The sequence below is a fragment of the Rhincodon typus genome, chromosome 2, assembly GCF_021869965.1.
Source record: "Rhincodon typus isolate 14 chromosome 2, sRhiTyp1.1, whole genome shotgun sequence".
Taxonomy (NCBI): Eukaryota; Metazoa; Chordata; class Chondrichthyes; order Orectolobiformes; family Rhincodontidae; genus Rhincodon; species Rhincodon typus.
In genome coordinates, this window is record NC_063333.1 from 67,816,223 (window position 1) to 67,831,075 (window position 14,853).

General features: G+C 42.4%; 2 protein-coding genes across 2 annotated transcripts in view; one reads left to right on the plus strand and one right to left on the minus strand.

Annotated features, from left to right (window-relative positions):
- Positions 1 to 14,853, plus strand: part of LOC125485842 — a 121,428-nt gene that overhangs the window by 84,750 nt on the left and 21,825 nt on the right. The window lies entirely within an intron of this gene.
- Positions 4,367 to 14,853, minus strand: part of LOC125485451 (transcriptional repressor NF-X1-like) — a 75,628-nt gene continuing 65,141 nt past the window's right edge. Inside the window, exons 11-13 of the mRNA XM_048608287.1 lie at positions 12,463 to 12,610; positions 6,718 to 6,822; positions 4,367 to 4,873 (exon numbers count right to left, since the gene is read on the minus strand). Coding sequence (XP_048464244.1) covers positions 4,795 to 4,873; positions 6,718 to 6,822; positions 12,463 to 12,610 — 332 coding nt within the window. The 3' untranslated portion in view covers positions 4,367 to 4,794. The remainder of the gene's footprint in view (positions 4,874 to 6,717; positions 6,823 to 12,462; positions 12,611 to 14,853) is intronic.

Sequence of the window (14,853 nt, forward strand, 5' to 3'; positions counted from 1 at the left end):
CTGAAATTTTTACACAACACAAACATGTCATTCAGCCTGACTGCTGCATATATTCCACATGAACTTCTTTCCCTCTCATCCCATCCATCTTCATCCAATCCTGTCAACATATCCTTATATTCTTTCCTTCCTCAGGTGCTTCTCTGTGCTGTTTACCTCAACTATTCTATGTGGGAGCACATATTACTTTCTTACCACACTTTAGTCAAATACATTTTTTTTCTGAAATCCCTGTTGAATTTACCTTTCGGTGATTACCTTTTAGTCTGGCTGTAATTTTGATCTCAGCGGTAGGTGAAAATATCTTTCTATACCGACGATTGAATCTTTTCATGATGTTTCATGAAACACCTCATGAGGTTTCCCATTGGTCCCCTCTTCTCCACAGTAAACAGCCGGATGGTGTTTGATCGTTCTTGATAGGTATACCCTCTTATTAGAAGTTTTAATTTTTTGTAACCCTGGGCTTTATGAATCTAAATTTTTTTTAAAAAAAATTACGTAGCAGCTGGGAATGTTCATTTTGAACTTCCTGTCTTTCAGCTCCACAAAGAGGGTATTAGTGATCTCTGTATCATAAACATTACTCAGCCCCTTATCATTCAGGCTGCCCAACTCACATTCGCTATATTCACTTGTGTAGTTTTTGCAGCCTAGAGGAGATGGTATTTCATGTCTATGTAGAATGTTTCCATTTGCAGCCCTGTTTTAATTACACTTCAACCCCACAATCCTGATCTACAGGCACTCGGTGCAGGTTGGGATGGACAAGTCAGAGGATCTTCTTGTAACTCTGCTCCTGGGTCTGGCCAAGGTGGCTATTAACTGTTTCAGGCAGTGGGCTGGGAAGGGTCTCATTGTTCCCAAAAAAGAAAATGGAAGGGAAGGTCACTGATGAAGCACCTGAAGATGGTCGAGCCAAGAACACGACCCTGAGGAAGTCCTCCAGACACGTCCTGAACCGAGATAGTAGGAATTATAGATGCTGGAGAATCTGAGATAACAAGGTGCAGAGGTGGATGAACACAGCAGGCCAAGCAGCGTCAGAGGAGTAGGAAGGCTGACGTTTCGGGCCTAGACCCTTCTTCAGAAATGGCCATTTCTGAAGAAGGGTCTAGGCCCGAAACGTCAGCCTTCCTACTCCTCTGACGCTGCTTGGCCTGCTGTGTTCATCCACCTCTACACCTTGTTATCTCTATGGCCTGAACTGAGATGACTGACCTCCAACAACCACAACCATCTTCCTAGGTGCCAGATATGACTCCAAGCAGCTGAGAGCTTCCCCCCGACCCGATTCCTTTCGACTCCACAATACCAAAAGATGTAGGAGCAGAATTAGGCCACTTGGCCTCCCGAGACTACTACACCACTCAATCATGGCTGATATGTTTCCCAACCCTATTCTCCTGACTTCTCCCTGTAACCTTTGAACCCTTTACCAATGAAGAACCTATCTCTGTCTTACATACACACAATGACTTGGCCTCCACAGCCTTCTGCAGCAATTAGTTCCAAAGATTCACCACTCTGTTTGAAATTCCTCATTTAAAAGGTTATCCTTTCACTGAGGCTGTGCTGTCAGATTCTAGTTTCTCCTACTAGTGGAAACTTCTTTGCCATATCCACTCTCAGTATTCTTTAAGTTCCAATCAGATAGCCCCTCAATCCTTCTAAAATCCGAGTACAGACCCAGAGCCCTCGATTGCACACAACAGTTCCTTGCTGCCTCACTCAGTCAAATGTTACCTTGACAACAAGGACAGTCACTCTCACCTCACCTCTAGAACTCAGCTTTTTTGTCCATGTTTGAACCAGGGCTGTAATGAGGCGAGGAGCTGAATGGTAATGGCAGAACACAAACCGGTTATCACTGAGCAGGTGCTGCTTGATGGCACTGTTGATGACACCTCCCATCACTTTATCGATGATCAAAAATAAACTGATGGGGTGGTAATCAACTGGGTTAGATCTCTCTTACTTTTTACATACAGGACATACTTGGGCAATTTTGCATATTGTTGGGTAAATGCAAATGTTGTAGCTGCCCTGGAACAGCTTAGCAAGTGGAGCAGCAAGTTCTGGAGCACAAGTTTTCAGTATTATTTCTGGAATGTCCAGTTCCTCTAACCATTTTTCGATGTCATGTGGAATCAAACTGGCTGAACATGGGCATTAATCATGTTGGAGAACCTCTAGAGGATTAAACCACTATGCCTTCTCTGAAGCACAAACAATCACATCTTCTCTTTACATAACTGAAATTGTTCATTCCTGATATATTGCTAAAGTGTATCGTTAGGGAGAGGTCAGCACCGTGGGGTGTGGAGTGCTTTATTTCCCCTCAAAACTATTTTTATTTGATCCCTACTCTCCCCTTCACTCTTTCTTCCATGCAAGCATTACCCCTATGGGGGTCTGCTTGTCACTAGTTCCAATTGTCACACGAGTGCTTTCCTGGTGGTGGAGTATTAATAAGTTATTTTCACAACTGGTGTTTCTCATGGTGTCCTGCATGTACACACATGCAATATGGGTGCTGGGGAGTAGTCTAAGGGTTTAAGAAAAAAAAAATATTTTGCTAAAGTCCATCTCCAATACACCTCTTCTTGGCCTAGGCATCAAGTATTGTATCTAGAATTAGATACAATACTTTTGCAGAGGTCAAATCATTGACTTCTAGAGGTGTAAAAGGTAGCTGGCTTTATTTTGCACATTTTGTCTGTATTTATACAGATCACATTTTAAAAGAATACAGCTCAATTTGTTCTGCCACCTGAAAAGATTCATCTCTCTGCATTCCCAAGTGTCTCCTGTAGGATTGAGCAAAAATGCCCATCATCTAAAATAGTGGACAAGACCTTGGACTTCAAAAACTTCAAAAAGCAAAGGGGACAGCTGGGCTAAGTTCTGGGAAAAATACACAAACACAGATGGCTGCCTGAAACCATTGTTCAGCCTAGAATTCCTATTTACACGTCCAAGCTAAGAGAACAGTCAAGCCAACTTAACACTCTAGCCCAGAACTAACTTTTACCACCCCAGGCTAGCCAGCTCGGCACCTACACAGACAGACACTGAACATTCAACGCCAAAATCCAGAGAGATACTGTACATTTAACATCAATGTCTAATTTACACATGTTGAACTATCAGGAAGCCAACTGATTTCAAAACGGAACACCAGAAACACAATGGACAGTACAGATTTGAGGGGAGATAACAGGGCACTCTGTCAGGAACAAAAACAAGTTTGCCGGAAAAGCTCAGCTGGTCTGGCAGCATCTACGAAGGGAAAAACACAGACGCTGCCAGACCTGCTGAGCCTTTCCAGCAACCTTGTTTTTGTTCCTAATTTACAGCATGTGCACTTGTGTTTTTTTAACTCAGTATCAGCCTCGATCACAACTGGGAGGGGGCTTTATCAGCAAAAACCTTCTGTACAAATAGCTTCCCCACAGGCTTTCAGCCCCAAAAAGCAGCTTCGGAACCAAGAACCACAGAGGCCGAACAGAAAAGCTGAATCAGGAAGCCAAACCAAGGGCATCATCGCAACAAAGGACATAGGAGGGGGTGGCAACCAAGCACTATCCAAACAAGAGCTTTCAGATATAGGCCTGCTCCGAATCAAGGGAACTGACAGCAAGAACCTCAGCAACTGGAAGCATTTTAAAACGGTGTTTTCCTCAGTGGTGAGCTGAAAATCCCAGGAGCCTAAAGTTCTGACAAAGCTAGCAGGGAGGGGAAGGTGGGTTAGGAAGCCCGATAGGTTTGTGATTAAAACCTGTTCTTTTAGGTTCAGTGTTTAATCTGTGTTTAATTTAATAGTGTATTTAATTACTGTCCTCTGTATAACTGATAGTGTCAATTTCCCTGCTTATTCCTTTTACCTGTATTTCTTGTATTGTACTTATCTTTTGTATTGTAAATAAATGCAGAGATTCTTCTGGCCTGAAACATCTGTCCACTGCCTTCTTCATTTCACATTCCTAACTAAGTTCAGAATCTAGAATCAGGGATCTGGGGATAATTCGAACCACCTAAAATCTGCAAATCACTGATTGCAAACCAGAACCCTGCACTCTCTGTCCCATAATCGCTTTTAGAATTGTAGCACTTAGGTTATGTTGCTCCTCACGCTTCAAATGTCTAAACAAAATTTTAGGTATAGATGAAGTTTACCACATTTCCACAGCTGAAAAGCCTGGTGATCAGAGACCTGCTACATTCCGTAATATGGTACTCAAGCATATCTCAAAAGCTCCAGGAAGGGACAGAGATTGGGTTTAGTGGGGAAAATCAAATCCAAAAGAGATTATAACACTATCTCTGCAAAGGCTCTCACACAGTGCATTGAAAAGAGACAAAATTATATTCGTTGAAATTTATTTAATCTTCGAGTGCAATTATTACACAGCCACCTTTAACATTATCACGCTGAAGTCGATTTCTTTCAAAAGAAAAAACCAAGGGAAAAACAATGTTAACCCTTCATTCAGCACCGTCAACAGGAGCAACAACAGCTGATAGGAATGCATGGTTTACATAATTCATTCCACAGATTTTGTTTACATTCTTCTTAGGTTTGTCTCATGCAACAGTGTATTCTTACAGCAGAGACTAGCAGCTCACTTTGTTACGCATATTGAATTGAAGCTTAATAGACTAACACAATTGTATCACCTTACAAATCTTCAGTGATTCTTTTTGTGCACTACTGATCAGGTTATTTCTCAACCACTTACTGTCCCAGATGCGTGATCTAAATTTCAAACGTATTTGAAATTTATTCTTCTTCTAGTCCTGAACATCAAAGTAATCAATGACTGGTTCTTCCTTTAACGGCTTTTGCAGGGCAACTGTTCCATTGTCAATCCTGTAAGATTATAGAAAATTTTAGTTTGTACATTTCCAGTTGTCAGTAATCACAAATCTGTAAGCTAGGTTTCCTCCTGCAATATGTAACTTAATTCCACTTTGCGAATTGGTAGAGATGTCCAGGAGAACATAACCGCTTATTTCATGCACACAACTGGAGAGAAACATTAACATAGGTCAAAGCCAACTCCAAGATTTACACAGATTACAGCACCATTATAACTACAATGATGATTCCCAAACTTTGAAATGTAGATAATATGGGACGTGCTGTAGCCTTTGAAGGCATTGTCTCACCTCAGGCCTTTGATAACATTGTTATCAACACAGCTACTAACCTTGACTGTTAGATGTCTAACTTGTTAGTTCCTGCATAAATAGCTACCTTCCCTTTTGCTGACTAAATGGATCAAGCTTTAACCCTTAACTCCTTTGTCCACCACTAAAGCTTACGCAATATTTTCATTCATTATTGAAATGTATAACAAAGGCAAATTAGTAATTGTGTGTGGCTTTAATCTTCAGATAGACTAGTGTGATCAAATTGGCACATGATTAGTTTGTAGAATGCCTCGGTGCAAGATTCCTGGACAATACTGCACATTTGAACCAAACAGGGATAAAGTCATTTTAGATCTACTTTGCAATAAGGTTAATTAGTAACCTCACAATAAAAGATTTTAGGAACTAATGATCACAATACAACTGAATTCCATGTTAAGTTTAAAAGTAACATACTGCAAAGTTTCACAAAGTTGACATGAAAAATATGCTAGAGCAAACAAGCCACTAATATGAAAACAGACTAAAGGAGATTTTACAAGTTAATAAGAAGGAAAAGACAAGCCAATGTTGGTTCCTTAGAAGAAACAGGAGAAATTACACAAAATAAGTAGTAAATAGCAGAGGCAAATGCCACATTGTTTTTAATCTGCTTTCATAGTAGAAGACACAAATTATACTCCTGGGAGCCAAAAAGAAGAAATGAAGACAATTATATTTGAGACAAGGTACTGAAGACATTTAATGAACTAAAATCTGACAAATCCCCAGGAGCTGATGGTCTATATCTAGGGACCAGATACACCTTTCCCTCCTGCTGCAGACCTGACCCAATCTACCTCCACTGTTGGACCTGACACGCTTTCCACTCACCCACCCACAATTTTCTGTTGCCAGACCCGACAGTCCCTTATCCACTCCACACCCAATCCTACCACCTCCAGGAGCAGAATCCCTGAACTTCACCGATTCCCCACTCCCCCCTGCACCAGACCTTAATGTCCGTTACCCCTGGGAGACGAATCCACCACCCTCCACCACCCTGCTCCTTACCCATCTTCAGACCCCACTTGGAGGCAACCGTCCTTTCCCCCTCCCCAAACCTTGGGCACGATGTGCTACACCCTCTCCCTCCCCGTCACCTCCCAAACCAATTTCTCCCAGTGACCCACATGAAATATTGCATCACTGAGCTTGTCCCCTTACACCCTACCCTCACATTTATCCCAGGGACAGACTGTTTGGCAGCAGTTGTCAATGTGGCTGTGTATTTGACTTCTGCTACAGTTCTGCACCGTGAGGAACCTGTCAGAATGGAAGTACAGTGCCACATTTCTGAAGAGGGCCTTTTCAGAACCTCCTGTCAGTATGGTGGAGCTCTCCCCTTTCATAAAAAAATGGGCAGAGTAACAGGCTACATGACATTGTGCTCTCTTGAAAATTTAGCCCATTATTTTACATGGATAAGAGTGCTCTTTGTTAAAGATTTGGTTAGGTTATGTATGTAAGAATTCAACTGTGAAATCACAATTGCTAGGTGATGTGCCTCATGGTACTTACTTAAGTGCTTGTTGTCTGTAATGTGCAATTGGTGGGGGTGGTCTTGCTGCCATCTCTCTCTCAATCAATGAAGTGAGTGAAACATTTGGACACACAGATTTTCCCCTGCAAAGAAAAGCAAATTACCAAAATAATGAGATAAGCAACAATGTAAAATCAGGATTAAATTTATTTTGTGGCAATAAAATATAATCAGGTACAAACCTGCAGTCTCTTCCATATGGTTTACTAGACTAAAAGACCCAATGTAATATTATGTGAATAGCACGGATATAAATGTCTATTTTGACAATTTCACCCATAAAGAGAAAAGGTCCACATGGAAAAGGAGTCATTTGCTTCAACTTGGAAACCAGCAGCATGCCCTCCTTTTCTATGCTTTCATGTGCTTTTAAAACTAAACCTACCACTTAAATTTGGGACCTCTTCTCCCAGTATACAAAAATTAAAGCTTCCCATTATAATTATCCTGGTTTTTCAACAAACTCCTCAGATCAAGTCTAGTTATCTAGTCAAACACTACGTTAGCGTTATTGGGATCTGTACACAACTGTAACCCTCAGAGTTGTGGACGGCAATGTCTACCCAACAGCAATAAAATAAATGAACATTCAAGCTGGTCTCAAAACAGGCCAGAAGGAGTAAAACATGGCAAAAAAGGTAAAATTAATGGCTCTTTACTTGAATGTGCGCAGTATTTGGAACAACACAGATGGAGTAATGGTACAAATACAAAGTTAATGGGTATAATCTTATACTACAGAGGCATGGTTATAACATGAAGAAAACTGGGAAGTATTCAGGGATATTTGACTTTTCAAAGGAACAAGCAGGAAGAAATGGTATCATTGTTGACATGGGATGGATTAAGTTCAATAGCAAGAAATAATCTTGAAACAGAGATACATGGGTAGAAGAAATAAAAAAAAAGTAGAAAATGACACTGGTAGGAAGATCCATACGCCCCCTAAAAATAACAATGGTGTGACAGAGAATAGATCAGGAGATAATGTGCTACTTATTGTTACACGTCCTCATTAAATGATGGGCAAACATTAATTTTCATATAGATTGGGATAGTCAGATTAGTAGAGAAAGCTATAAAAGAAGAATTATTAGATGTAAGACAACAAGGTGCAGAGCTGGATGAACGCAGCAGGCCAAGCAGCATCATAGGAGCAGAAAAGCTGACGTTTCGGGCCTAGACCCTTCTTCAGAAATGGGGGAGGGGAAGGGGTATCTGAAATAAATAGGGAGAGAGGGGGAGGCAGGGAGAAGATAGGTGGAGAGGAAACAGACAGGTCGTAGAGGCGGGGATGGAGCCAGTAAAGGTGTGTAGGTGGGGAGTTAGGGAGGGGATAGGTCAGTCCAGGGAGGACGGACAGGTCAAGGGGGTGGGATGACTCCCTTGTCCGCACCACACTCCCCTCCAGCCCCACCACACCCGGCACTTCTCCCTGCAACCGCAGGAAGTGCTACACCTGCCCCCATACCTCCTCCCTCACCCCCATCCCAGGCCCCAAGAAGACTTTCCACATCAAGCAGATGTTCACCTGCACATCTGCCAATGTGGTACACTGCATCCGCTGTACCTGTTGTGGCCTCCTCTATATCGGGGAAACCAAGCGGAGGCTCAGGGACCACTTTGCAGAACACCTACGCTCGGTTCGCAATAAACAACTGCACCTCCCAGTCGCAAACCGTTTCAACTCCCCCTCCCATTCCTCAGACGACATGTCCATCCTGGGCCTCCTGCAGTGCCACAACGAGGCCACCCGAAGGTTGCAGGAACAGCAACTTATATTCCGCTTGGGAACCCTGCAGCCCAACGGTATCAAAGTGGATTTCACAAGCTTCAAAATCTCCCCTCCCCCCACCGCATCCCAAAACTAGCCCAGCTCATCCCCGCCTCCCTAACCTGTTCTTCCTCCCACCTATCCCCCCCTCCCACCTCAAGCCGCACCCCCATCTCCTACCTACTAACCTCATCCCACCCCCTTGACCTGTCCGTCCTCCCTGGACTGACCTATCCCCTCCCTAACTCCCCACCTACACAACTTTACTGGCTCCATCCCCGCCTCTACGACCTGTCTGTTTCCTCTCCACCTATCTTCTCCCTGCCTCCCCCTCTCCCTATTTATTTCAGATAACCCTTCCCCTCCCCCATTTCTGAAGAAGGGTCTAGGCCCGAAACGTCAGCCTTTCTGCTCGGCTTGCTGTGTTCATCCAGCTCTGCACCTTGTTGTCTCGGATTCTCCAGCATCTGCAGTTCCTACTATCTCTGATTCAATTATTAGATGTATTCGTGACAGTTTCCTAGAAAAAGATGTTGTGGATCCAATCAGGGAATAGGCTATTTTGGTGATGTATAATGAGGTAAGTTTAACATAATATGATCTGAGAGAAAAGATCCCCTAAGAAGCAGTGATCATAATGTGGCAGAATTGGCAGTTTGAGGGGGAGGAACTTGGGTTAGAAACAACCGTACTAAGCTTAAATAAAGATAATTAGAAAGCAAAAGGGGCAGAGCTAGAGTGAGTAGACTGTGCAAGGGGTTTAGCAGCAAAGACTGTTGAGGAAAAATAGCAGAGATTTAAAGAAGATAGATAGTAGCTCACAGTAAAGAAATATTCCAGTAAGGAAGGAGGATTCTTGGAAGGGGATACACTATATACAAACTAACCATGGTTAACTGTGAAGATTAAGGACAGCATCAAATTGAACTAAAATCAAACATACAATGAGACAAAGATTAGTGGTAAGCCAGAGGACTGGGGGAAGTTTTAAAAACCAAAAGACGACCAAAATGAAGAGGAAGAAAATAAAACTGGAGGTAAACTTGCAAATGCGTAAAGGAAGAGAAAAGCCATAAAGTGAACACATTCTCTAAAGGGGCCCAAGGATGGAGAAGTAATAATAAGGAACTAAGAAATGACAGAAGAATATAATAAATACTTCGCATCAGTTTTAACAGTAGAAATCATTAACAGCATTTTAAAATCACCAAATAATCAAGGGGCAAAAGGAGTAGACAAAATAAGCACAATAACTACAATTAGGTCCCCGAACTTGATGGATATTACAGAGGAGATAGCTACAGAGATGCACTGGTAATTATCGTCCATGATTCCTTAGATTCTAGAAAAAAATTCCAGAAGATTGGCAAAGCGTTACAGCCTATTATAAATGATTTAATAGCACAGCATTTACAAATACATAGTATGATTAAACAGATTCAGCATGGCTTCATGAAGGGGAAAATCATGCTGCCAAGTTTCAGAATTCTGAGGTGGTAACAAGCAGGATAGGTAAAGGGAAAGCAGTGGATATAATACATTTGGATTTTTATAAGTCATTTAATAAAGATACCACACATTACACTACTTGATGACATAAGGTCATCGTGCTGGAGGTAGTATACTGGCATGGATGGAGGACTGGCTAACTGACAAAGGGGCATTTTTCAGATCAGCAACCTAAAACCGTCACAAAGATCAGTTCAGAGGCCACATATTTACAAAATATGTTATGGACTTGGGTGAGGAAAGTGGATGACAAAAAATAGCTGGAAAGCAAGTGGCGAGGATAATAGGGAATAGGGAAGATAAATAGAATGTCAGCCTTTATTTCAAAGGGTATGGGGCACAAAATAAGGAGGTTCTGCTAAAATTATACTAGGCAGTAGTCGGAGCACAGTTGGAATACTGTGAACAGTTTTGGGCCCCTTATCCAAGGAAAGGTACACTAGCATTGGAGGCAGTCCTGAGAAGGTTCATGAGGCTGATCCCAGGTATAGATGGACTATCTTAGGAGTAAAAATGGAGTACATTGGGCCTGTACTTGTTGGAATTTAGAAGAATGAGGGGCAATCTTATGAAACAGACAAGAGTTTTAAGGAACAAAACAAAAATTGCCAGAGAAGTTCAGCAGGTCTCAGCATCTGTGGAAGGAAAACAGTTAATATTTCAGGTCCAATGACCCTTCTTCAGAACTCACTGTAGCTAGGAAAAGGTTATATACAATGAAGATGGGGCGAGGGTGGGGGAATAGGTTTCATCTGAGACACGCTGCTCTGCTCCTCCTTCACTCCCAACACCCCACAGCACCTTGCTATGCAAGAGCAGTAGGTGTAACACCTACCCAAATACTTCTTCCCTCTTCACTGTCCAAGGCCCCAGACAGCTCCCAGATGATGTAGTGATTTACCTGCCCCTTAATCTAGTCTACTATACAGATTGGTCAGAGTGGTTTCCTCTCCATTGGAGGAGGAGATGAAAACTACATTCTGTTCACAAAAATGACCCCGAGTTTCAGTTACCTGCTACTTCAATACACTACTGTGTTCTGTAGCCATAATTTCTGTCTCAGGCTTGCTACAGTGCTCCAGCGAGGCTCAGCGCAAGCTGGAAGAACAGCAACTCACTTTCCAATTGGGGACACTGCAAGATTTGGGAGTCAATACGGAGTTCAATTATTTTAGGGCCCGAATACCTCCTTCTATGTCCTTTACCCACCCCCAGGCCTTGTCACCTCATGGGCTACTTTCATTACAGCTGCCCATTTTCAACTACTGACAGTGCCGATTATCACTTTTCTTTCTCCCCGATTCCCCATCCCAACTGCTAATGGCTCTTGCTGGGCTCCATTTCCACCCTTTTTTGTTTACTCCTTTTCCTAGCACCCACCTCCTTCAGCATTTATGCAGCTAGGCAAAGGTGGCAATCAGTTCTGAAGGTGGTTTACTGGACAAAAAACAATGACTCTGCTTTCTTTCCATGCATACCGCCAAACCTGCTGAGTTTCTCCAGTAATTGTTTTAGTTTCAAATTTCAGCATCTGCAGTTCTTTGTTCTTGTTTAAGATTCTTAAGGACCTTGACAGGATAGATGGAGAAAAGTTGTTTCCTCTTGTCAAAGTGGTTATGACCGGTGGGCATAACCTCAGAGTGAAACAAAAACAGAATTTTCTGGAAAAGCTCAGGAGGTCTGGCAGCATCTGTGAAGAAAAATCAGATTCAACATTTCTGGTCCAGTGACCCTTCCTCAGAATTGATTTCTCTTCACACATGCTGCCAGACCTCCTGAACTTTTCCAGCAAATTCTATTTTCGTTTGATTTACAGCATTCGGTTTTTACCTCAGAGTAAAGGATTGCTACTGGAGACAGAGCTGTGTTGGAATGTCTTCTCTTAGAAGATAGGTGAATCTGTAGAATGACTGACTATGTAGTGGGCTGTGGAGGCCAGGGCATTAAGCATATTCAAGGCTTGGATGAAATAGATTTTTAATAAGTAAAGGAATCAAGGATTAAGGAGCGACGGCAGGAAAGTGGAGCTGAGGATTATAAAAATCAGCCATGGTCTCCATGAATGGAACAGCGCACTCGAAAGTCTGAATGACCCACTTCTCCTGTGTCAAATGGTCTTTAAGAACGTTTCTCAGCGCTGAATTTAGAAGACTGCCTTCTATAATTACATAATATTTTTCCATTCTGACAGCTTCCTGTGGTCTTTGAAACTGCCAACCACTGATAAGGTAGGGAAGGTTTGTGGGCCTTTTCCCAGTAGGGCCCAAATTGTTAAAACTAATTTCACATAGAATTTACTTGCCATTGAAAGGAAAGATAAATAACTTTTCCACTGTTCCCATGCGATAGGCAAATGTGAACAGAAAACTAAGCCAGTGTGTGTGTGTCAGGACGGTGGAAAAGAAAAAGGGTCGAGACCTGTAGCATTGTCAATACTTACTTCACAGCAGTGATAACAACATTGCGCTTGGGCTCACTGTCATAACTGACACTTTCAACACCATAGACTTCAGCCAGCTCATGAATGATTCTGCGATGCTCCCGGTTCATTGGGGGATAGCAACGGCTTTTCTTTTGCTGTTTGCCCTGGATTAAGTTAAAGGAAATCATTCAGTATTTCAACAATGAGAACGGATGAGATGATGATGAACGGAAAAATTTTTGGAATTGCGCATCATGAACACATCATAGCACAATGCAGAAAAACCAGTGCAGTGACAGGAGCTGGAAAATTATAACACTTTTTAATGATCTGTGAAATGCAGATGCTTCAACCTACTTTAAATGGATGGAATTATTAAATTTCAAGTGTGGAGAGCCATTAGGTCTCCTTCACCTACCTTCCATTTTTACCAAGTCTGTGAACCAAAGCATTTGTATCAAATCACAAAAAAGTGACCTCAACAATTCAGCATTGAAAGCATTTAGTGCGGGTCATACAGAATAAAGTCAGTATTTACAACAAAACAGGACCTTGAAAAATTATTCAAATCTGTCAACGCTTTACAAACACTGCTTTAATTGTTTCATAAAAGCAAAATGCTGCATATTTGAAATAAAGTACTGGAGAAACTCAGCAGGACGAGTCGAGTTTTGGTGAGTTCAAGTACGTTTTTCCCTTTACCACTTGCTGCAGACCCTCTCGCAGCTATGCCCTTTAGAACCTGACTCAGTAATGCTGCTGCTGAGCCACTGTTAGTGGTAGACAATGAAAACCCCTAACCACAGCACATTCTGTGCCCTTGCCACCCTCTGTTTTCTCCAAGCGGTGTTCAACATGGAGGAGCACAGTCATCTGCTGAGGGAGGGTGAGACGTGGTAACCAGCAGGAAATTTCCTTTCCCATGTTTGAAGTGATGCCATGAGACTTCACAGGGTTTGAAGTCAATGTTGAGAACTCCGAGGGCAACTCTCTCCTGTCTACTACTCTAATACCATCTCTGAAAGGCCTGTCCTGCTGGTGGGGCAGGACTTATCCAGGGAGGGTTGTGTCCGAGACGTTGTCAGGCTATTGCTGGACAGGTTTGAGACAGCTCTCCCAATAACCCCAGATGTTAGTAAGGAGGACGTTGCAGGGTCAACAAAGCCTTTTTTGTCATTGTTGTTTCTGGTGCTAAGGTTGACGCCAGATGGTTTAATCCACTTTTGTTTCTTTTGGGGACTTTGTAGTAATTCATGCAACTGAGTGAATTGCTAGGCCACTTTAGAAGGCAGTTGAGAGTCACCCCATTGTAATAGAGTTATACAGCATGGACACAGACCCTTCATTCCAACTTGTCCACGCTGACCAGACATCCCAATCTGACCTAGTCCCATTTGTCAACAATTGGTCCATATCCCTCTAAACCCTTCCTATTCATATACCCATCCAGATGCCTTTTAAATGTTGTGATTGTACCTGCCTCCATCACTTCCTTTGGCAGCTCATTCCATACACGCACCATCCGCTGCGTGTAAACGTTACTCCTCAGGTCCCTTTTAAATCTTTGCCCCCTCATCTTAACCCTATGACCTCTAGTTTTGGACTCCCCCAACTGAGGAAAAAGGCCTTGGCTATTCACCCTGTCCACACCCATCATGACTTTGTAAACCTTTACAGTCATCCCCGACACTCCAGGGGAAAAAAGCCCCAGCTTATTCAACCACTCCTTATAATTCAAACCTTCCAGTTCTGGCATCATCCTTGTAAATCTTTTCTTTACTCTTTCAAGTTTAACAACATCTTTCCTATAGAAAGGCGACCAGAATTGTACAAAGTATTCTAAAAGTAACCTCACCAATGTCTTCGACAGCTGTAACATGACATCCCAAACTCCATGTAGGCCAGACCACACAAGCATGGCAGATTTCCTTCCATGAAGGACATGAATGAATTAGATCAGCTTTTTCGACAATCAATAAGGGTTTCATAACCATTAGATCCTTAATTCCAGCAATTAACTGAATTCAAATTTCAGCACCTGCTGTATCTGACCACCAAACATCCTTCTGGATTGATGGTGTGAGCCATTGGCACTGTTCCCTCACACCCCTCAAATTCTGCTTCTTGATTAGCAATAGAAATCTGCAATGGAGGGATTTTACCCGAGATGAACCCAACATCACTTGCCTTCTTCAGTTTAATGTCATCTACCATTTTGATTCTGAGCTGAGGGGTGGAAAAGAATGGCACATGCTTTATTACCTTGGTTGGCATATCTCAACCTATTGAATAAACATTTCCAAAACAGCATGTGGCTTTAATGTTGACTACCACAGAAGATATTTCTTTGCATTTTACTGTGTCAGACAAACTTCAACTTGTGTGTTCTATTACCTCTTTTAGTGTTAG